Here is a 25,584-nt window from a genome sequence, read left to right on the forward strand (position 1 = left end):
CATCACACAGCCACATCTTAAAACAAAGTTATAAAACAAAACAAAACAAAACTATCTTTAAAAGTGTTCTGGTTTTTGCAAAATTTTGAATCTTCCTGTACCAGACTCTGTTTCCTGAAGAACAAATCTGGAGGGATTCTACTTTTGTAAAGGAATGGATTATAGCCCTGAAACAGACTAATTAGGAGCCTGAATTCTATACAGAATGAATTGTTGAGATTGACTTCTGCAGTGAGATTTTATGCAAATCAAAAAATGTGTAGAAAATTTCCTAATTCTGCACCACCTTTTAGTATGTAGGTTTTTTTGAAAGAAGATTTTTGTAGGGATGGAATACAAGAAATTTTAATTATTATGAGAGTATTAATAATATAAGCTTCATTGCATCTTTTCTAAAGTAGACTATCCAAGGCATTTTCTGTGCAGCACACAAAAGAATACCTGACAAAAGTGAAGCAAATGAGTAAATAAAACATTAATAGACAGTAGGCTGTGAAAAAAGGATCAAGTGTGTTGCATACAATCAACTGAAAGTCAAACTAAACTTTCAAGTTTAGTTTTTAACTCTGTGTGTTAATATCAAATGGGCAGTTATTTCTTCTTTTAGTTCTTGTCACAAACTGAATCTAAAAGAATTACCTATCTTGATGTTACAACTCTGTGATGAGGAAACTGGCACATTTAGCCAGTTGCTTCAACAGTTCATCTACTTCCCTATTAAAAATCTGCTTATTTGGAAGCCAAGGGTTCAAGCCATTAAATCTAGATGGCATCTACCAGGAAGAAGATGGATTCTCATAAAATTGGTATATGAAACCCCATTAAATTTTCCTTTGGTGAAGTAAGGAGACCAAGTTCCTTGAATTTTCTTATACAAAACATTATTTCCTATCATTCTTGACATTATTCTTGGAATACTTGCTAGTTTCAAATATCCTGCTTTAAGTGTAGCTATAAAAGCTGATCATGATATAACTGTAACTCTCCTGCCACATCTGAAAGCAACACAACTCAGCATTCCCCCTTCATGAAAAAAAGGACCTTTTTCACGTCTGGGTCACCGCTGGGCTGGGAACTTGAAATCTCTTTAATAACTCTCGTGATACTCAGCTATACTCAAGTAGCAACTGTTGACAAAAATACATTGCAATTGTCAGGGCATACATTCTTTGCTTTGTAAATTACACCTTTACTTTTCCTGCAGAGGAGTATGTGTTCACTGCACGAAGCCTGATACTTCATACAACCCACTTCACTTTTTACTATTTCACACTGCTCTGCAATTTGCACTTAATTTCAGTCTTTATCAGTAATGATTTCATGTCCCATTCTAGGTCATAAGTAAAATAAATATTGTATGAGAAAGGAGTAATACTTGAAGAATCTTACCTAAATAGTAATTTATGATTTCCTGTAGGTGAAGCTCCTTCTTTCTTCACTCAGGTTTATGAAATGTAGGCAAACCTTTTTGAAAATAATACCTTTCTATTCTTCCATGGAGATCTCCAGTATGCAAAGTGAGAATTTAACACTAATTAGAGCTGGTTTTTAATAAGAAACTAAATATGGAACATAAGAAACAATTTAAAGACTATGAAACACGCAAAAGGCAGAAAACTTTTAATATGGAAGGTAACAAGTCAGATTCTAGTGTGCAGATATACATGCTACATTTAAAAAATATTGGGCATGAAACTGACCAAACTGTACATGTTATATGAAGAAATTATTCTGGTAACAAAGCAGATTAATTTGTATGCATCATAAAGTCTGTTGTCACAAGTAAAACAAGGATGTTGAGGTTTTAGCATGGCTTGCTGGGGCACAACAAAGTTACATCTGTTTCTGTGCTGATGTGGTTAGCATAAAATATGTAGAGCTAAGAGACATAACACTTTTTGCCTGAAGTGATAAGCTCACTGGGTTCTATCCTGAGATTCATATATCACATATAGATGCTTTGATCTACTGCCTCTAGACTTTCCTTCCAAAATGTAACTGTCTTTAATGCACAAAGAAATAAACCTGCCATTATTGACATCAGGTTCTAAAAATCTGAAAAATTATTTATGACCAGATAAACTTATTTGTCTGGTCTATTAGTTGTTGTCTAACTGTAACTATGCCAGTTCCTCTTTTTTGTATGATTCTGTTGCTTTTCTAATACAGAATTGTTTTATACCTCAAGAAGGCAATGTAGAAACCTTGTAAGGAACACCAGCAAATGTTATGTTGGTACTATACTACGTCATGCATGCATGGCAAAAAAGTAATAAAGATAAATTAAAACGTAAAAATATTCTGTACAGATAGCATTCTCAGCAAAGGGTAAAGGTTTGTGGTTCCCTATGGGTTATATGACTTCAATGGGGTTATTTGTATTCTTGAAGAATATCACGTTTGAATACTTTGCTGTCAAACCAGGGGAAAGAACCTTTAAACATTTTGTACAATTTTTACGAGGGTAATGCTGAATGCAGAAAAAATATACTCCAGAATGAAGGAGCAGTGTTCAGACACAAGCTACTAAGACACTGGAGAATGCCTAAGATTTGCTAATATCTTGAGCAATTGACAGACTAGAACTTAGACTCTATACTGAGTTCAGATAATCATAGTTACCAGTTTCATATGTTTAGTCTTTAGAAAACTTGACAGTGTATAGCAGAAAAATACCAGAGTATCACTGAAAACTGAAAACTAATTAGGCATCTGCATTTTTAATTCCAGGGGAATTATTTATAAATAATTTACAAGGTTCCATGAAAAAATATTTCCTGTCAAGTTACAGTTGGTCATTATTAGACACAAGAGAAAGCAAAAACTGGATAAAACTGCATTTAAATACAAAGACTCTATTAACAACTCCCAGAAAAAACAATAAAACTCAAGACTTCATATGGAAAAAGAAACAACCACTTAAGCTGTAAATAAGGAGAGCATTTAACCAAGACTCTGCTAAGTCTGCCACTGAAGTCAACATTCTCTGGGTGTCATGGTGTGCCATTTTTAAACACCTATACACGTGAAATCTGCAGCATGTGTCTGGAGTATATGGTGCCCTTGAATGCACAGTGTGAATAAAAAAGGGGCTCAGTGGATTCCTGAGAAGGCTTGTGAGGAACCCCACTGTGAATTGCAGCAACTGACGTGATGCTCAGGCCCAGCAGTGCAGCCACAAGCAGAGCACTGTTTGCCCTCCCTGCTGCCTCACCTGGGGAATGCTCAGGGCCATGTGCTGGCAGGGGAGGTGGCTGGGGAGCAGCACCCCATGCCCTCCACCTGCAGTGGAGAGAGAGCCTGAAGGTTTTCAGCAGGTGGTAGAGCTGAGATGTAATGCAAGGCTAGAAATCGAAAGGATGAATGGCAAAGATTCATTGTTTCCACTGCCGACAAACACTCTGTTTTCATGTACGTGATGCCCAGTCTATTCTGATGTTAGAGAAAACACTTTTCATTTATTTTATTAGCTAAAAATTGCATCATGTTTTAAAAGATTCATTACAGCATTTAATTAATTTTAACTTAATTAATTAATAAACTGTGCCTATAACAAAAGCTAAATATATATCTTAGTGCACTTAGAAGAATTGGACATATTATTGTCTTACACCAAATCTTAATGAACACACTACCACCTCTATTTAAGTTCAGAATCTGGTTTAATTTTATTCAGAAATATCATCAGACTATTTAAGATGAGAAAACCATAACTTTCTCTGTTGGTGGTTTTCTGGGTTTTTTTGTTTTTTAATTTAAAGTAACAGAAAACATATTATTAGAATGGGATTATGATCTTGCAACAATAAAAAGAAAAACTTTTATCATGGAAGACAGCACTGGAGTTGTAAGACACATTTCTTACAAACTTTGAGAAAAAAGATTTATTAATGTACATGAAGAACAATTTTTCATACATTCATGTCTTCACTTGTGGTGTTTTCCCCATCAGTTGATTGTGTTTCTTTGGATTTTTGGAGAAAGATTTTAATATCCTATGAAAAGGAAAAAGGAATGTTAAAAGGTCATTTCATTCTGCAGCCTGAATATTGCAGTAATAACACCTTAAAATTTGCAATAATGACACTTGCCTATGCATGGGGTGATCTTTCTGACTAGTGACTAGATTATGGCCAAAAACTAACTGCAGTGGAGGTAAATCACACATTCCTGAGGTTACAGATAGTGTCTTCCAGAAGGGCACTAAAACTCATTCAGCTGAGGTGCTACAGCATCACTCCATGATGCTTTCATGTTATCCACAGAACTTCATTGCCTTTGGTGGTTTTACAAAACAATAATGTGTTAAAATGCAACTCTTAAACAGAGATCCTAAACATCAGCTTAAACATCAGCTGTTGTTCATACCAGTAAATGTTATTCAGAACATACAAAGCCAAATTCTTCAATTTAGGGTTTGCTTTTTTTTAATATGTCATATTGCAGTCTGAACTTTAACAATACCAGGAAATAGATATAAGAAACTAACACTTGGAATAATATATACCATCAGTAGGTCAATTTTGTGCTCAGTTCTTTATAACATATTGTCTGATTTGTTAATTTTCAATAATTGTGTATTACCACAATCCTCTTCACTTCCAATTTCAGCAATATTATTTATTGTAGGATGTCTAAGTAGGATTAACAAGAAATTTCTGGTTTAAAAAAATAACATGCTGAGTGTTCAGTACAAAGTTAAATATTTAACTTTCTGGAATTTTATGATATTGACAGAGTACATCTTTTTTCCTTCAGGAGAATAATTAACAGCCAGATTTTTTAACATATATGCAGTATTTTTATATACATGTAGTCAAATATAAATTTTGTGCTCATTTTGAAGATACAGCCTTTTTTTGAAAGCAGGAACTTCCTGTATGTAATGATGCCTCACAAATTTGCAAGATATCAGAAGCATTTCAGTGAATACAGAACTATGCTAAAAGAAAATTTGACCAGTCCTTGGTTTTATAAGGTTGCACTAGCATTTATCTTCAACTCTAACAAATACTTCACTATATCAAGGCCCTTTTGAACACATTAAGTCAGAAAAAGGAGTTTCAATCCTGGTTCAGCAAAAATAAATGTTATCAAATGTTAAACTAAATACTGTCAAAACATTGGAGATATAGAACTCCAACAGGTTTATGATGTCTGTGTCTACTGAAGGAAACTTACTGTTTTTCTACATGAACACATTATTTATATTTCTTTAATACAAGAAACAACATTTATGTACATTAAATTTTCTAAGATTGTTTAGGGATGGGATACACGATAAGGAGAAGCATAACAGCTCTCTTTTTCAAATGAGGTATTTAAACACTGAGTTAGATTTTTCCTCTTCTTGCACACATTTAAAACACCACATGAAAAAAGCTTCTCAAGTTTCATAAGTAGTACAATTACAGCTTATGACTAAACAATGATTCAGCAGTGCTTTCTTTCTGTCAGAGCAGATACATGGTCCAGTTCATAAACTGTATTGAAAATAATCTGTATGAACTCTTCCTGTGACAAAATGCACTTTTACTTTGTGAGATGATACATGAAGTTCTGAGTGTTTGTTGAGTTGTATAATATTAAATGGCTGCTCTGGATATAAACAGGTTTTGTAACAATTCTTCAACATACTTATTAATGTTTTTTGATGAAGATGTGTTAACTATACATTAATAAAAATCCTACTTCAGTGGAACGCCTATCTGAAAGAATATCTGAATTATGTTACTGAAATGATAAATAGAATAAGCAACAGCAACAAGCATAATGCAAGGGCCTGTGCTAAATGTATTCAAAACATAAACACATAGAAATATGATGTGATATCCCTATCTTCAAAAACAGAGGTTTTAAAAAAGGACTATTCAGGATCTGAAAGCAGGATAAGAAATGTAACACAATTATCCAATGCACAATATTTTTTATATCAATAAACTGAATGCTAATTATCAAACTACCTTGTCCTCCATAACTATAACAATATACTCCATTCAAATTAATAGATAATGCATTAAGCATTAAGAACTATAGAAATAGAATACATCCCAGCCTCTTCCTTTAAATTTATCACAATGAAAACACAGAGATACTAAAATATGTGGTTGTTTCTGTGTTACTGCATCTATGACAGTCTCAGAAATTTGTGACAAAAAATAATGAGGTGTGAAGAAGACCTCTTATTTGACCAAATTGAATAGACAAACATATGCAGTGGAAAAAGTAGAATTGCTTGTTTCTCCCATCTGAATCAGTTGGTCTAATAAAAATATTCTCTCATTTATTATTGAAGTTATTTAAAGAAAATTTAACAGCATGTAATGAAGTGCCTTCATCAACAAACACATATAAGTCTCATCTGCCTATTCTCAAGGATAAATTTCATCTGGTAAGTGAAAAAAACATGTTGATAATGGCAAACACTTGGAAGTTCTATTTAGGACAAGAAAACCTTGTAATCAGGCCAGAAAATACAAGATGAAAAAGTAACTGGATTTCTGGGCTTATTAATTTGTAGACATTTGTACTAAGGCTGACAGAAAGGTCATCATCATGTAGGAGTTGCCAGCCCATTGGCACAGAAAACAAAATCCCTGCAAAAGACAATATATCTCACATGGAAAAAAACATTTTTTTGAGATATGACTCATAACAATGGTCATCAAGATCCAAAGGAATCGGGTATCCTAACTCAAAAAAATTGTACACTAGATATTCCATTTACAGTTTTCAGTAAAACATTTTACTTTCTCGTGTTTATGACTGCTTTAGTAGAAACATTTTAACTTTTAGAAACCACACCCTAACTTTCTATATTTATCTTGTAAAAGATCTCAAAATAACAGCACTGTGGTTGACTTTCATTTTTATAGACATCTCTCTGAGGAGAATTTCTGAAAAAATAATTGATGTTAAAAATGTTGCCTTAGAAAGAAAAAAGTTCACCTGTTCCTCAAATATGGAATTGATATGGGAAAAATCTCCCTAGAGTCCATATGTTTTAGATCAGAATTGTAACATACTTAAAACAATGGCCATTCTGGTGAGTATAACAGTTTTTTTGTAAACCTGAGTGTTGATTTAATGCATAAAACAAAAGTCTGTCTTTAACAATATGGTCAGGGAATGAAATACTCTGGGTTCAAGCACAAAAACCATAGCATACTACATCTGAGATACAGTCAGTATAAGCCTTTCCAAGAGGAAATTTTAAGCATTACAAATGAGAACTGAAGCTCTGCATCACCTAACTATTGAGTCAGGAGACACAGGCATCAAAGGAACCCGCCAAATAAGCGGAAAAATGTCTTATTAAATGCAATGATGCCAATATATAAACAAGATGTGGAAATTCTTTTGGGCTAGAACATGTGCACTGAAACCCACAGTTACTGCCAAGATTCATATTACTATTCTACAGCTTTTCTCACAGACTGATGATTTTTATAACTGAACTGCCCAGAATATATCCTACCAGTCAGAAATAACACAGGTGATTGATGGTAGCTAATCAAATAAATTTAAGCATGCACTACAGTCTACTCTTTAAGATATGTAACAAAGTTCCTCCTAAAAATGGGAAAGGAAGATTACAAATTTTAATAAAGAATAGGCATTGTGATTTTGATTTTCAGCTATTGGTCAGTGCAAAAAAGTTTTAACAAAGAGTCCCTGTAAATTGCCAAGCATATAGATATGGCTTTACTCCTTACACTCTAAATAAGTTTTACTCTAGGTTTCATCACATTTGGCCTTTATGAAGAGGTTGCATAATGTTAAATGTTACAAAGTCAGTGAGGATTTGTGTAAAGTACAGTTGCTGAGGTGGAACACATCCAGAGAGCTGGTATAAAAAATGCTTTGGTACAAAAGAAATTCATTGAGTTTGGAAAACAAAAAATTAGAAAATGCAGTACTCAATTAAAGCAAAAGAGTCGGGAGGAAAGAATGGGGAAGGGAAGGGATGGGATGGGATGGGATGGGATGGGATGGGATGGGATGGGATGGGATGGGATGGGACGGGACGGGACGGGACGGGACGGGACGGGACGGGACGGGACGGGATGGGATGGGATGGGATGGGATGGGAGAAATGACCTGACAGTCCATGGTGCCTGTCTTCCCACATTGGCTGAGATACCAACATAGGCAGGATAGATACCCATTAGCAGTTATAATCTTCAATTGTGTTGTCTTTGTCTTACATTTTCCTTTTCTATCCCTGTCTATTGTAGCAAATGAATTTTTAACCCTCACTTTGACTGAGTAAATATATTCTTTTGTTCTTCTAATTTATCTAACAATGATTCTGAGTGATACAATAAATGCTAGGCAATTCATATCCTACAAGTGAAGAATATAATTAGAAATAGCAAGTTACTCCTGAAGTATCATGTATCTTATTTAGATTTACCTTTTGCAAGACACTAGGGGGGTTATAATCTAAAATTTGTGAAGACTGTTTATATTTTATGTGGAACATGTACATGCAAACATCCTCTCCTGTTGTGTCATGCTATTTTATATCCTGTATATTGAGTACTTTTGCCATAGTTTGATACATTAAATAGGGTGATACTCTGGCCCAAACTTGCCTTTTGTGCAACTGTTTTCATACATGTTTAAACATAGGTGCATGTTTAAACATAAGGAAGCCCTAGAGAATTTCAGGGAAGAATACTTGGACCAGTACTACCTCTGCATGCCCTTTTCTGCTGCTTGGCTGGCCTGGGATGGAATGGGATCTACCACATATCCTACAGTGTCTCATGGTATGATCCTGTTGCGGGGTAATTCCACCAGGCTCCTTTCTACGGATGGGGAGAAAGGCAAAGCCTCATTAGATGAGTCAGTGGAAACCTGTAGGCAGCTCTAGGCCAGCAAGACTTGCACAAAAAACAGGTCAGAAAGCAGCACACTCTTTGATGGATGGATTTGTTCATGGAAGATAAAACACCTGATTTACCCTACAGCTGCTAGGCTGTATAGCTGATTTACATTTCAGATTGGCAGCACATACATTAATGATATCTACATTTCTGGGATAATGCAAATGTAACTATGTGTGTTTACAAAGTCTTTGGTCCCAGAAAGCAATACTTACAGGAAGTTTGTATTCTTGGCATGTGTTGATCAATCCCTCCATGAAAGGGTGCTTCAAAAGGAGTTCAACTGCAATGGGTGTCAGATCTTCAGCACCTAATTCTTGGTATATCTTGGTGAAATGCTTTAAGAAAAAATAATATGTGGACAATTTATTGTTAAAAAAATTGTGGAAAAGCAAAGATTACAGCATATTTTTTTAACATATGACACAAGCTACAAAACCTTTTTTATATCAATCTGCCTACCATATCATAGCTATCTGCCTTCTCCAGATTCTTAAATCTATGTTTATCTTCATCTTTAGTTCCCCCAGGATGAAACACTTTGAGTAGAGATGCCACTGAAATAATTTCTTCACCAGTGTAATTCAAGACTTCTTTTTCATCTTCTGTTAAAGTCTTCTCATTTGACAATATGTCGGAGCTTGAAGAATCCTAAAAAATTAAGCACAGGTATCATACTTGGGGATAAATAGTCTGTCAATAGATCATCTGTTTCAGTTAAACATTCATTAGGAACCAGTGACTTACACTTCCAAACTTCAGTTCTTACAAAACAAAAAATCATCAACTCACACAAAATTATCTACTGCACTGTCAGATGAGGGAATAGATCCTGAGAGTCCAGAAATATCCATAATGTTGGCATTAGTAGAAATTTAATAAACAGCTTTTTCCAGGAATGTGGCCAACATTGCACAGAAAAATTAGTATTTCTCAGAGCAACAAAACATAAAAATAATTAATAGTTATAAACTACAATACCAAGAACTTTGTGATTATTTAAGGAGTAAACTTGGTAGTTTTGGACATTCACATGAACATGAAAAAAACAGTATGAATTTTCTAGTCCAAATCTAGGAGTCACTGCAAGAGCTCTATTTTGGCCAACTGGTAACCCGGTCTCCACAGAAATAGATATTTTTCAGTTTATGCAGAAAAATCAAGTTTACTTTAAAGAAAGCAATTAGGTAATTTTTTGGTGATATTAGAGTTGGTCAAAGAGAAAAAAAACCCCAACAAAAATAAAAAAAAAAACCTGCTGTAGAGATTTGTGAACAAAAAGATGAGAAAGGACCTCACATAAGTGAATGATGCTTTCACTGGATTATGCCACCGTGTAGACTAACCACTAACAACAACAGGAAATTGCATTTAATTGAACAAACCATTTCTTCCCTCATTAGGAGGGAGAGACTGCTGAGGTTCAGTCACACTTGTGCTATGTGCCTTGGGCCTTAATATATTTCATTTTGAGCACAGTCTCAGGAGGAACAGAGTAATTTATACAGTCTTTCTAGCACACAGCAGTTGAGATCACAGAAATATCAACACTGAAGTTTTTCTGTCTCTCTCTGTATTGTTTGCATTGAGCTGTGAGAGCTACACAACCAATAACAATGTTATTGAGACTTAAAAGCTAAGCATTTTAAGTGAGAGGGTCTTGGCTGCAACATTAGTAAAAGATGTCTCAAGAATATTTTTGTCTGAGCTTCTATTAATGACTTGAAGGCTTCAGATGTATTTCTGTAGACAGATACCAATGAGAAGTCATTACATCTATCAGCATATAACAAGAAAAAGAGAAGAGACAAATTAGGTGCAGTTCTGTAAGTGCCTATGTATGAGGCAGCTACCTAAGGTGTATTACAAAACTTCTTAGAGATGAGCTGGGTAGCTCTTTATATTTCACTGATGAATGTTCCACCAACAATATTTACTAAATTTCCAGTACATGGGGTAAGAACTGGGATATTTAGATCACATGTAAATAGCCACAGGGAAACAAATATTTAGTTTCTTAATTTAGTGCTGAAACAACTTTAGATGTCTTCAGAACTCTGCATGTTTAATGGAGCTTGGCTCAAACATGACATGATATCAATTGCGCAATTTACTTTTTGCCCTGTTGTGTTTGTGGAATAACCTGCATGAAATGCTGGCTCTAATAAAGCCAACAGAGAAAACTCATTCACATCAGGGGAATGGGATTTCTTTTGTTGTCTTTTGTCTGTATTCAACATTATTGTTTAAGTGCACAGGCATGGAACACAAGGCACAAGAAGAAAGAAAATATTAAAATTATATTCTATCAGTCCTGTGATTCTGAGCACCAGCTTAGACAACTATAAAGTCAGACAGTGCACACAAGGAAGATTCATTTAACATCTAATTCTTGGATACTCGTGGGTTTCTAAGGGACTCTCCAAGATTATTTAGGCACACAAACGGACTGTATAATGACAGGCGATAATGACAATGCTCTCAGACATTATAAAACTTCCAGCCAAACAGATCAAACCAAGCAGAAAATGGAAAAGATGAGAATAGGCTGTGTAGCTTTATATGCAATGAGATGAAAGTTAGAACTTTCCACTGAAATACGGGAAATTAAGTTCAGGTCCACAGAATCTAACTGGGAGCATTCTGTGCTCTCTTTCTTCCTACAAAATGTGGAAAGGAAATTGTCTTATTCAGTCTCTCCAGTGTACAAAAACTCCGTTGTGCCAAATAAAACACAGGGAAATGTAATAATAACTTTTGTCATTTCAAGTGATAAAATGCATATGCATACGATTGCACTGTGTAGTAAAATAATGCCTTTTCTATACTGTTTCTAGAGATATCAACTGTACTTTTAGACCTGGGCAAATGCTAGAGTCATTGTGGTTGTGAGAGGGCAGTGAATCATTTTGTTATCTGGAGCAGCAATCTCTTTCCAAGGTATTTACAGATACATAATTTATGTATCTCAAAAAATGACTTACACTTCAATATTAAGTAACCGATGCAAGCAGTGGGCTAATTGCAGTTTTAAGACTTTGACAATAACAACATATTCCAGAAATATTAATAATGTTCAAAAGATGAGTTTCATTAGTTGTGACAATCCATTCATTATGGCTGAAAAAGTTATTTTAAATTTATTTTGTATCAAACTACTTATCATTAATCCTTCTGGTTTGCAGATAAACCTAAACACTTTGAAATAACAACAAAGATGTGTCTGAATACCCCAAAGAAACATACCAGAAAATAAAGACCAGCAATAATATCAGGTTTTGCATCTTGAGATAACAATACTGTAAGTCACACCACAGCTTAATTTCTGGGGATTGACATTTGGTGTACAATTAGGCAAAAAAATTACTTCCATTCATGTAGACAAGGACTAGTTACCAGTAAATATCTGAAATCTTCATTGTTATCTGGAATGCAGATTTCCAGACTTTTGGAAGAATCCTTCTGAGTATTACCGTCAATGCAGTGTTCCTGTGAATTCAGTGAGATTACTTGCAAGGACTGGAGTTACCCAGGATAAGCAAACACAGAGAAATCAATTTAATTTATAATTTGGAAGCACTACGACTATTCTCTAGTATTTCTTGGTAATATTTTACCACACATGGAAGAAAAGCTTCCTCTTTTCTGTGAATATATGTTCCACTAGCAATGCTTAGTGCTCTGTATACACCTTCAACTGGATCAGAGTGGGAGGAAAAGTAAAGCAGCATCTCAATATAGTTCAGCAGAGCAGGGTCTTTTCTGGTATCCGCGAATAAACTGAAGAAAAACTATAAAAGGACAAAAATATACAAATATAATTTCCATAAAGTGGAATTAAACTAAATACAAATCAAGGACTGTAGAGAAAAGATGAAATATGATGATTACTGCTAATAAGAGATACTATACTTAAAAATATGTTGTGGCTGTACAAATCAAAATAAATCATAAATGTGTGTTAAGCAATTCAAGGAAACAGAAACTGAACTTCACAGAAAAGGGAGAAATTAATAAAACCTTGTGTCATGACAAATATGTTCAAAGCATTTTTTGTATTCAGATTATTATTAGCCTCTCTTTAATGGAAAATTCGATGAGCTTAGATGCAGTGATCATTTGCCTCTCATTCTTCACAAGGCTGGTTGCTGTGTAGCAAAATTAATGTCCTTCAATGAAGAACAGAACTAATTAAGTCTGAGTAGACTATGATTTAGAATACTCAGAGCTGATTCTTGGATATCTTTCTACATATTCTGAAGTACCACTTGACCTGAAAAAACCTCGAAGAAATGCAGCACTTATTGAAAAACAGAGACCCAAAAAACTCTGAAATGAGACCTCTCATGTTTGAATACTGGTCTCTTCAAAATACCCTTGTTTTCAGTTACCTTTATGAGGTGTTTTAGCCTGTCTAAAGGCACAGGTTCTTTGCAACTTTCTGTTATGCTTAGATCTTCATTTCCATCAAACCATAAGCCCACCTGATTTAAAAAATAAATAAGTTTGTTTAGTTTCACACATTGAAATAAGGTGGTCTTTATACCCTTACTGTGCATCAGAGAGATTACCAAGAGCCTAATTTCTGGAGTTAAGCTGATTGAACTTGATATTAATATACAATGACATGAGAATTATTAAGTAACTGTTTGTACATTGTAACAGATACCCGAGCAATTACTGCAAATCAAGTAGGATAGAGGTGAATGTATGCTTTTGGAAAAAGTGAAAATTAACTAGCTAGTTGTAAATTAACTACATAGTTGTAAATCTATGCTGCCAAAGAACCGTAATATGATCTGAAGCTTCTCTGGTTTTCTCCCTTTTCGTAAATTCTTTGCTAGCCCCCCATAGCTTTTGTCCAAATTGTACTTTTAGAAGAAACTGTCCATACAATTCAGTATGATAAAGGATGGAAGCATGGCTCTCCCCATGCTTGCCTGCTCCCAACAAGATGATCAAGTGTCCTACAGAGCTACAGCTACAATTGTAAATTAAAGCGCTCAGAACCAATTCTCTAGTACTAGACTCAAGACATAGAAACTATCAGCTAGATCTAAAACAGGATAGGCATGAAGAGACTGCCTACAGAAAAACTCACTTGTGTGAAACTACGCCAGGTTGTATATAACAACATCGCAGTACAGACAACCCAGCACCATTACCTGGGGTCGGTCCCCAGCATTGTGTAGTTTATTCATACAGGTGCAGAGAGAGAAGCCAGCTGAAGCAGCTCAGATTCTCAGTAGGAAGTTATTCCTGCTGTTCAGTGAACATTGCTTGTCATTGTTTCTTGTTAAGACAGTAAGACCTCAAAAATATGCCCTTGTGGTGTTTTTGCTTAGCCCAGAACATCAGCAAGGTATCTTTAACATCTAAGAGAAATTGAAACCCCTCCAAGGCTCTTATAGTAAGCCTGAGGAAGTGTCTGAGGGGTGGGGAGTGGCACAAAGATAGCTCCTGTGCGTCCTGAGTGAAAGTTCTGGAAGTTTTTACATCAAGTCCAGCAGAGCCAATCTCTGATGGCTCTGAGGCTGATGGACATGCTGCTGGCCAAACCTGGGCCAATTAGAGGTGCTGGTTACGCCTCTGTGAAAACATATTTAAGAAAAAATCAAAACAAAGTAGTCACACATTTCTTTTTAGCTAGAGGATGAGGAGGAGGTAAAAATATGTGAAGGAAAACCAGCATGGAGACACCAAGGTCAGTGAAGAAGGTGGGGGAGGAGGTGCTCTAGTGCTCCAGGCGCCAGAGCTGAAAACCCTCTGCCAGCCATGGTGAAGGCCATGGGGGGAGCAGGAGGTCCCCCTGCAGCCCATGGAGTCCACAGGAGTGCAGAAATCTACCCACAGCCCATGCCAGAGGAGCAGGTGGATGCCTGGAAGAAGCTGTGATCCAGTGGGAGTCCCATATAGAGAGTTAAAGCTACAAAGGCCTTGCAAGGGAGAGAAAGGCCTTTTCCTTGCTCCTGGGATGGAAGCAGCCTGGCCTCGGCTCAGGAGAGTCTGCATTCTATGGACAAGAATACTCATGTTGTAGCAGAAATTTGTGCGGGATGTTGCTCGTGAGATCAGACCCATGCCAAAGAAGTTCCCAGAGGACTGTCTCTCGTGGGAGGGACCCCATGGCTAAGTAGAGAACCTCTCTCACTGATGGACTGGCCAGAGAAAAAAATCTTACCCTGACCCCTGCCCATGCTGTTGGTTGGAAAGAGGCAGGGGCGTGAGCAGAGAAACAGTGTCTTAAGAGGGAGAGGGGTGAGCAGAGAAACTGTCTAGAGAGAAAGAGAGATGAGCAGAGAAACTGTCTAGAGAGAAAGAGAGATGAGCAGAGAAACAGTATTTGTAGCAGAAGAATTGCAGTGATTAATAGTTTTATAGACTAAGAAAATACCCCCACCCTGCCCCCTACCCGAGCTGTTGGTTGGAAGGAGGGAAGGGGTTGAATAGAAAAACAGTGTCTTAAGAGGGAGGGGGGTAAGTGAACAAATGGTGCCTGAAAAGCCTATTTTTACTTCTCATTTATCCTTCGACTCTGTTAGGTAATTAAATCACTTTGCAACTTTAAGTTTGGAGCCTGTTTTCCCTTTTTCTGTGTGTCTTCTTGTCAGTGTCCTATCTCAACTCATGAATTCGGCGTGTTTAACAGGTTTTTTTCTCTCTCCCCTCTCCTGCATGTCTGCAGCAGGAGAGAGCAGAGGTGCCTGGCATTTAGTTAGGGTCAAACCCCCACAGCCCTAAATTGCTCAAAAAGAATACAACAAAGATGGCAATAAAGCCAATTCAGATTTCCTAATCAATTAATTTGAAATTAGAGGGCTAAATTTAAGTGTGGCAATTTCTGTTACTGTTCTTTTCACATCTGCATATGCAGAAGTTCCAAACCACAGTACTGTCAATAATACAAACTGCAGGACCTTACACACAGTACATAAACACAATTCAAATAGAAGTTGTCTTCAGAGAAAAGATCAAAGAATTTTATAATTTTCTATGTATTCAAGGATTTATCTTGAGAAAATTCATTATTGTAAAAAATCTAGAAATATTTAATTAAAGTACAGCTGATAAGATGAAACTAAAATCCTTATTTTTGCTTGAAGCAAATTATCCTATTCAGTGTCAAATAAGTTAATAGCCATCAAAGTGCACACAGAACGGTTTCTTTAAAACAGAAGGGATTTTCACCTGAAATTAATTTATGGGGAAAGCCAAGAAAACCAAGAAAAACTAAGTTTAATTAGCCTGATTTGTGGAACTGTGAACAAGGTAGGTATTAGGCCATCAATTTCCTGAAAACACTTTTTCACTAGTAAGCACCCTCAAACCCAAAGCATTTAAAATTCAGAATGAGTGTCCCTACATGAATAAACCAAACACCACATTCAACTCAGAGAGTTCAACAAAATAAAACTTGATTTAAAAGATCAAAGGGTTATAACCTGCGTATAGTGTTCCTGTGTAACAAAGCCTGATCCGGTGACATCAACAGACTTGAAGCTGTGCAATGTTTGAAGGAGTTGTGTCACCGATGGCACCGGCCAAGGCTGTGCTGCTGCCAGCAAGAATCTGCGCCAGTCAGTAAGTTCTGAGTTCACTGTGAATTCAGATGCCAGATTTTCTAACTATAAAAACAAAATAATAAATATTGTCAAATATGTGTGCACAAACATACTCTTTAAGTATCATAAGTATCCTTAGGTCTTTTCCTGGCTAGGATGGACAAGGTTCCGTAGTGAGATTTCACATTTCTATACAGGGCATGTACCACTAAATGAAGTAGCCCATGGGCCACTGTGTGTCAACTGGCACATGCAGTTGATAGCTCTCTAAAAAAACCACCCTGACTCCCCAAATAGGCATCTATATCTAAACTGTCCATGAGATATCATCCCTGAGAAGATGCTAACCCCTGAACCATACTGTCATACAAAAGTACCAAGAACTGAACTGACAATTAAGCACCATGAGCACAAAATCAAGTGAATCCTGTGCCTTGGCCCTGTTACTCTTACAGGTGTCCACCAAACAACTTTTTTCTGCTCTAGCATTATTTTCAGCTAGAAAAAAGTCATGGTAGAAAAGCTGCTTTGCAGCTTGCTGTGTGTGTCGTTGTGCCAGTGAAGCTGTTCACATATTCAGCAGAGAGCAGGAGAACACACACAAAATCCCCTGACAGAGCATTGCAGAGGCTGTGTCTGACAGGGGGAACCAAATCATCCCAGGGCATTTCCGCACGATTGCACCTCTGCACTGCCTTCTGCCCCACACCCACATCTCCCTGGCAAGGGAAGTGTCTGGGTTGCTCCAGACTGCAGTCTGAGAGGGAGCAATGTGTTCACAGGAAGAAGGGCCTGGGGCAACACAGAGTGAGACAATTTGGTGACACTGTAGATGCCATCTGTCCTAACACTGGCCAGAACAACACTGCTTATTGTTAACTGAAAATTTATTTGAGATTCTCTTAAGTCACACAGTGATGAAATTGCGAGCTCAGCTCAGAATAGCTTGTGCAAATCAAATGTATACCTTAACTTATGCATCACAAATTTAGTATTGTAAGTAAGTTCTTGCTTTCACAATAAATTTAAAAGTCTCATTTTAAAATGGTTCTTTTAAGGAAAGAAAATTCTATTTTTAAAATAAAGATAGGATTTATAAGCACTAAAAGTTCTCAAGGAATACAGAACATGTGGTCTATTAATAGATAATATTTGACTGATAGCTTTCCCTGTATAATTAATTTCCTGTGCTAAGATTAGGATTTTATATACTCACGATGACAGATGTGACTAGTTTTCACTAAACTCACTGGAAGTACATAATTTTAAACTTTAAAATGTTTCACTCATGCAGTCCATCTTTGTGAAGAATATCTGAATAAAGCTGTTTCCCTCATGTGAAACCCAATTAAAATCTTAATGTGACTCATGGTTTACTGTCAGAAAGTTATGAAAATATGCTAAAACAAGTAAAAAGTCTTACCAGCAACATCTGAAAGAAAAATGAATTCAGTATGGAATATTTGGAAAGACTAAATTCTACATTTTTGTGTTCCTAAATCTGAAAACTTTGGATCAAGTCTTAAGGACTCATATTATTTGAAAACTGTAAATAAGTACTGTGCTGACAAAATTTCTGGCATAGTAACTTCCATAATCGTTCTTTTGTGAAACAGAAGAATTTTAAAGAAAAACTGATAATGTCCTATAATAGTTACAACATTCATCTTATCTTAAGGACAATGCTGTATCTTCTACACAAACCAATACTCCAGTTGAAGAGAAAATAGGGGCTAACTTACATCTGGAAGTGTTAAGTTCGTCCATGCTTCAGGAAAGCAATTTATTCCAAGATTCAATTTAACCAAGCCACTAACAGTCTCAATAAATAATTTCTTTTGTATAAAACCTAATAAAAATAAATATAAAATATGTTTATAATTTTAAATAGACTTCTTCAGTATAAAAAAATCTATCTTTTAATTTTAATGGCCAAATGAGAAAGTTCTTTATTTTCCTATTATGTACTATTGATTATGCTAATGTCTTCCAAACCAAACATAAAATCTCATCATTTAAAATAAATCCTGTGTGACCTATCTAATAGCAAAATTTCAATTATTTCACTGCAGTGCAATTCTTCAGATACTTGTCCTGATCTCCATTAGGATCACTAACGTATCCTCACATGGTCTGCACTGACAGTTAATCAGCAGTTCACAAACACCAATCACACAGAGTTCTGTGTATTGAATATCTTTTCTTCCACTCTGTTCTATTTTAATCAATCATAAATCTATCTCCACTCTTTAAAGCAAATGTACGCTAGAGAACAGGATGAAAAACATGCACTCTTGTCTGTAATAAACAAAATTTAATTGTTTAAAAAGCTTCTCAGAATTCATGTGTGGGAGTTAAAAACAGCTCCATTAATTTTACTTTAAAGAAATCCCAAGAGAAAAATAAGTAAGAGCAACAAATCCTATTTGTTTTTTAAGTAGGAATAGATTTGCTTATGAGCAAACAGAAACTTCAAACTTCATGTATAGTATTAAAACACAAAATTATGTATAAAAAAATTAACAGACAGTTAATTTTCTTTCAGAAATGGACTTTGCTGGCTCATTGAGGGCTCACTGCAAAACCTCCACATTAACAACAAAAAATGTAAAATACATTTCAAGTTACTTGAATTTTTAGAGAAAAATCTAATTTTTGGTCAGGCTGTTATCAATTCCACCTCATTACAACTGGAAGTTTTCAGATTACCTTTAAAAGCAAACAAAAACAGTGAAATACTGGAAAGATTTACTTATTTTTTCCCTTTTTCCAGTCAAACTTCTTGTCCTTTTGAAAATGCATAGCTGTGCACATTCTATGGCTAAGACACCTTTTTGTTTGAAGTGAAACAGTGAAATGAAATTTGAGTTTATGAAAAAGATATATGGTAGGAATATTAAGAATGTGTTTGAATATTAACTTATTGCGTCAGTACTCAAAATCAACTTGTTAGGTTGAATTCATAGTCTGCATCTCTGTAGACCTGTTTACCTCCAATCAGGAAAACCAGGTTTTATGCCTTCAGCACATTTTAATACAGCAGAGAAATCCCACAATGTATAAGCTTGGGGGTAAGAGGACAAAAATAGATTTGGGAAGCTCAAAGTCTGTTGGGACAGGAAGAAGGAAGCAAGAAACACCTGGACTTGAAGCCTTAGTATCCTCCCACAAATTTCAGCATGAAAGCAAAAGCTGGGGAAGAAATACTGTCAAACTTGTAACAGTGTTCTGATCTCATGTCTTGAAACATCTTGATTTATCTACATTGAAAAAGACCATCTAAACATCATGTGCTGTTTTCTGAAGCACCTTGGATTGCTAACACAATTTTAAGGGAACCAGAAATTTGTTTTTTCATGAGAACTTCAAGCCTCAAGAATCAGGTTATTTCCATATGGCACAGTGAAGCAATCACAGAAACATCATTACTGGGACACTTCATATAAGATTCAATAAACCAGGTAACAGTTTAGTGGTTTATGGGGAAAATAGGCTGTGGTCCATGAAAGAGCCACTGAATAATAAAAAAAAAAAAAGGAGGGAAAATTTTACATCTTCTTTGCAGTCTTGGATTTTCTAGTGCTTTACCATGAAAGAGCACAGCTATGATACTCTTTATTTCATTTTTTGTTAAACATCTTCCTTTCCACATCTGATCACTGGCAATTTAACTTCTTTCTGTTGCACTATCTTATGTTTTAAACTGTTCAACTCCTTCTGTAATTTCCCTATATGATGATAGAAAATGTAGTTCCTGTATTTCTAATGAATTTCTTCCTTCCTGAAATGAAATTTAATTTTGTTTTTCTGCACAAAATTGTGGAAGGATACTAATATCTTCAGATCATTTTTCTGAGGCTACATGACTTCAGAAACATACATAAAGAGTATTGCGGGAAAAGGAATTTAAAGAACTTGCATCAAAATTAATGTCTGAAATGAGGTTAAAGGATTGCAGTCTAAAACACTACTCACAGTTTATATTAACTATATAATTGTTTATATTAACTATAGAATTGCTGATGTGCTGTAGGGCAATTTCTTTTACTTTATTACCTCCTGCTGAAACATCTGATGTGGGACAACTCCAAAGTTATAGTAGCTCAAAATCTTCAAGTGGACTGTGACTCAGTTCCTCCTACTGTCATAGATACTGACATATGTAGGAGGAATGAGGAAGTCTCAGAGAGACAGAGGAAATCCCTCCCAAACATGTAAAAAAAGATATGAAATAATTTCCTCACAGTTGTTTTTGATATTTTGTCTAGATTTAGTGGATTTGGGTGTATGTTACAGAGCAGAGAACCGTTTTTGAGTATCTGATTATAATACCAAACAAGAGGTGACTCATCATTTCAGTTCAAGGGCTGCCAGAGCTTCATAGTCACGGAGAGACACTAAGAGTGGGCAGCTACACAGATGATACCCAGGAAAGAATGCTGGTGACTGCAAATGGTACTCTGCGAGTGGTGAAAGAAAATAATGTCCTCTAGGAAGGAAAAAGGAAAACAATTCCCAGAACTGGCTTTTTCCTCTTAGTAAGGTTCATTTCAAAACAGGTATGCTGTTTACAAAATCCTTTTGTAAGTCAAAAATAAAAGGAACCAAACCTAATAAGTTTTAGTTGAATAATGTAGGAGACTGGATAGAAAATCAAATTATTTAATATCGAGAAACATTTTTAATTAGAAGAAATAGCAAGCATCTTGTAAAAAGAATCAGTATTCATGAAGATTTTGAAAAACTGGACAGATGGTCAGAAGCAATAAGAAAGCTTCACCAGAAACAGATCAAAGTACTTTTTGCAAATAGACAGCTCAAATTGATACATTTATTACATTGCAGATAAAACAATTCAGGAACAGACTTCAAGCACATTGGAGAACAGGATTAGAATTCAAAGTGAACTCTAAAGATTGGAGATATAATCTAGAATAAAAGGACACTATCCAATAAGGATAAATGTGAAGTGCCCCACTGGGCAAAATAATGAACTGAATAAATGTCATAATGGTAATCTTACTTCCCAAGTAAAATTTCTATAGAAAAGTCTCTAAGGATTATGGCAGATTACAATATCACCAGAAAGTACATTGGAAGGCATCAGAAATAATCTTTTTTTTTTTTTCCCAGATGTTAAAGCTTCTGTTGTCATACAATTTTGGAATCTGTGGATAAGAAGGATGTATGTAAACTAAAGACTGCCCAAAAGAAAGCAGCAAGAATCATCAAAGACTTAGAAAATGTGTCCTGAGAGGTGAGGTTGAAGGAATTCTGCTAGTTTCATGGATGAAAGGAAGATTATGAGAAAACATGCTCCTGCCCTGCATTATGGAAGGCACTTCAGTGTTACAGATTCCAAACACAATTTTTTTTGTTTTTCTTTCTTTTTTTGTTTTCACCTGTTGGACATCCTTGGGATTAATTTAACAACATTTTCTAATCTCACAGTAGTTAAAAACCTCCATTTGAAAACTCTGATGGAAAAAAAACCCTCTTGGTATGACGTGATTTAAGAGAAAACCCTTAGAATTAACAATTTAATATCTAATAAGCCACATATCTAATAAGGTACCCTGTGAAATATATATCCTGCTGCTCATAGGCAAAGTATATCTAAACATTCTTTTTTATTGTTGGAGAAATCACAAATTCAGTTATTTCATATGCCGCACAGTACTGATTTCTTTTTCTGATGCCTACAGATTAACTCTTATGGAGTGGACTAGCATCCTTTAATGAGGCATTCCTTCAAAACCTACTCAATTTCTGACACATTATTTATACCTAGGAGTATCATGAACATCTATTCAAAACACCAAAAAGAGTGTGTGTGGCATAGTACAGTGCAGAGCAGAGCTGTGTTGTACAATAGGTATGGTATGGGGTATTGTGAATCTTCTTCTATTACTAAACATGTTTTATATTAAAAGTAGACAGTTGATCTTGATTTGTATGAGGGTTGATTCAAAAGTCAATGACATGATATTAATTTCTCCAAAATTATCTGTTGTACATCTTCATTTATTGAGAAGGGTTTTTAATGATTTAATTTTAGCTATCTTCTGATAGAAATCATTGCTATTTCCTTGATGGTAGAAATATTTACTGCTGGTACGCCTTACCTTTTGAAATTATCAAGCAGAAAGGTGCATTTAGAATATGTAGAATTCTATAAGAGTACTTGTTATGGGAAGACTAATTTCTGCAATTAATAACAATGGGAAAATGTATCTGTTCTGCCTCTCTAGGGAAGTCTTCAGAAGCACAAGTCTAAGAAAGGTCATGTCTAAAGTTTATCTAGTTTGCACATTCCATCAGGATCTGTATAGGGACAGCCAGATTTAGCAATAGTCTGGTATCTTCTAACAGTATTTTCTACTCTACCCAATGTTATGGAGCTCATGCTCTTCAACATTTGATTAGCAGAAGCTGTATCTGGTGAAGCAGAACTGGCAGCTTCCATGCAGGTAGCCCAGGCATGAGCTTCACTACTCTGGTGTGTGTTTATAAATTCAAGTTTGAAGTCATCAGTGCCAGAACAAAAATTATGAACATTTTCCCCCAAATCCACATTATGTTTACGACATGGTACACAAAACATTATTCCCCTTTTGTCATCATATTTTAACCAGGAGTATTTCATTAGCCATGATTTTGGAAACTGCTGATTCCTCTTTGTTTTTTGACGTTCCAAATCTTTCTTCTCTTTCCCTCTGTCACCAACTTCTCTGTTGCTAGAAGAATTACTCTTGCTTTTAAATTGCTTCAGTGCTCTTAAGGCTATAATTCAAAAAGAAACAACTAAATATAAAATAATTTTTATTTAACAAAATATAAATTGTACCTTTTCTTTTTTTGTCTATGTTTATCTTGGTAATTTGGGACTAGACTGTGACTTGAAATGAACAGCCGTGAAAGAGAAAAAAGGAAAGCGGATCTATTCTTAAATCATTTGAAGGCTACACAGGATTCTTGTAAGAAATGGTCCATTTTGACTTTTGACTATCAGAAGTTTGTCAGAGTATACAACCCACGAAGTGAAGCATCATCAATGCTATTTTTGAAACAGATAAAAGCAAAGTTAGCAAGTGGAATTCAGAATGGTCTTTTTGGCAAAACATCTCCAGAAAAAACTGCTGAAGTCACAAACTTACTGCAATGTCCATTACACCTGGCATAAGCAGAACTGTTAACTTGGAGCAAGTCTGCAAATACATAATCAAACCCTGAAACAGAATGCCTAAAATGTATATGTATTAGCTGACATGATCTCCTTAAAATATATTTACCTGCAAATAATTTTATTACTGCTTTCAGAATGAGGAACTGTATAAGCACTCTTAATGCACTGAGATTGTTCTCAACTTTTCCCAAATTGTTCTGAAGACGGCCACTCTTGTATTTTGTAGGAGTAAATCCCATAAGCTGCCATTTTTGAAAATTTCATTTCTAGTTCTCATTTATCTCTAACTTTTGCCCAGTAATTGAATGATTCTTTTAGTACACCTTTGCTATAATGTTGGGACTTTGAAAAGAAAGCAATCAAATAAGCACAAGAAATTGCATGCAGAACAGAGGCAATAAATCTAGAAATCTATTTGTTCACCAGGAAATAACAAAAGTAACCCCCTGCAAACAGCCTAAAATACGACTCTCCACCCTCCTTATTGTGATGTGTATGTCAAGAGGCAAAATTAATGAGTACATTAAGAAAATCATAGAGAGAAATGCCATTTCTGGTGCTCTAAAAGGTCTTGAGAAAAAGAGTTTTTGAATGCCACTCTTTCCTATTTTAGAAGAAGGAGCAAATTTTTATATATATATATATACACTATACAATTTGTGAGAACTGTTTGTTCCCATTATTATAAAAAGTGACAATTTGTTTCATTCTATTCTAGGCACCCTGAAAGGCCATAATATTGAAAAAAGAAGTTACAAACATGCAGTTTAAATACATTTCCAGTATGACTGATTCTTGTAAAGAGCTTTAAATCTGAGGTAGCAGTTGTGGTCCACATGGACAGCAACTGTTGCATGTTTTTCTGACATGTGCCCAGGTACCATATCCAGAATTGGAAAGAGGAAGAGAAATACTCTTAACACACAGTAAAGATTAAAAATCTTCATCAGGCAGACACAAAACCACAAGGTAAGGTGGAAAAGAGGTGGGGGACTGGATTACTGGACCTGCAACTTCAGAAGTAAAAATGGTGTAAGGGACAAAAACATTGTAACACCTCTATAGTGCCTACTGCTTCTTCAGGCACACAGAAATCTGTGGAAATTGGCTGATGATTAGAGAAATAAGGACAAGAGTAGACCTGTGATCAACTATCAGGGAAAATACTCCCTGTAAGATGGACCTTCATTGTTACCAACATGGTACCATGGAAATAATACAGGATACAAAAGGAAGCCAGCCTGTACTACTTATGAAGAGACTTCTTCACATGAAGTTATCAAATGAAATCAAGAAGAAAACTAACACAGAAAAAAGCTACACGAAGCAGAATAATTTTTCATTAAAATCTTCTTAAAAGCCAGTATCATTCCCTGATACACATGTTGACTGGCAAACCTTTATATGTTTCAATAAGCAGTGAAGAAACTTCATAAACAAATATAAAAAGGACAATTAGTGAAGAAATTATGACCACTAGTGAAACTGAAAACAAAAAATAAACATTTTAAAAAGAGCATTACGAATGACATAGCATAAGTTTACACTACATGTGTACCCTGTGATCCAGGACTGTGACATTTTAAACAAAACCTGTGACATTTAAATAAAGAACAATCACTATGCCTCAGTTGTAAGTAAGATATACAAAAGGGACTTTCTTTATTATACACCAGTTGGTAGAGTATTTTCACATTAGCACTGTATAAAAATATCTCCCTAAACTGATGAAGTAGTAAACCTCAATTGAAGATTCAGGTTATAAATTTACACAGGCAACAAAATATGAAGAGATTGCAAATTTATACTAGAGATGAGAAGTATTTTAACATTTATTCACTCCTCATCAAATTTTACCAAATCATTTGAACAGATTCATATTCCCTTCAATTTTCAATGACAAAAATATTTCCATAGCAATTTCTGACTAGAGGTTTGAAAAATG

At 35.4% G+C, this 25,584-nt stretch overlaps 1 protein-coding gene across 1 annotated transcript in view; it reads right to left on the bottom strand.

The window, feature by feature from the left end:
* Positions 1–2,847: 2,847 nt before the first annotated feature.
* SPEF2 (sperm flagellar and cilia associated 2) overlaps positions 2,848–25,584 on the bottom strand; it is a 76,676-nt gene continuing 53,939 nt past the window's right edge. The window contains exons 28-34 of the mRNA XM_085041950.1: positions 18,196–18,302; positions 16,334–16,516; positions 13,283–13,375; positions 12,509–12,682; positions 9,354–9,542; positions 9,107–9,229; positions 2,848–3,995 (exon numbers count right to left, since the gene is read on the bottom strand). Coding sequence (XP_084898076.1) covers positions 3,912–3,995; positions 9,107–9,229; positions 9,354–9,542; positions 12,509–12,682; positions 13,283–13,375; positions 16,334–16,516; positions 18,196–18,302 — 953 coding nt within the window. The 3' untranslated portion in view covers positions 2,848–3,911. The remainder of the gene's footprint in view (positions 3,996–9,106; positions 9,230–9,353; positions 9,543–12,508; positions 12,683–13,282; positions 13,376–16,333; positions 16,517–18,195; positions 18,303–25,584) is intronic.

Source organism: Lichenostomus cassidix, chromosome Z (genome assembly GCF_008360975.1).
Source record: "Lichenostomus cassidix isolate B80296 chromosome Z, HeHo_3.0, whole genome shotgun sequence".
NCBI lineage: Eukaryota > Metazoa > Chordata > Aves > Passeriformes > Meliphagidae > Lichenostomus > Lichenostomus cassidix.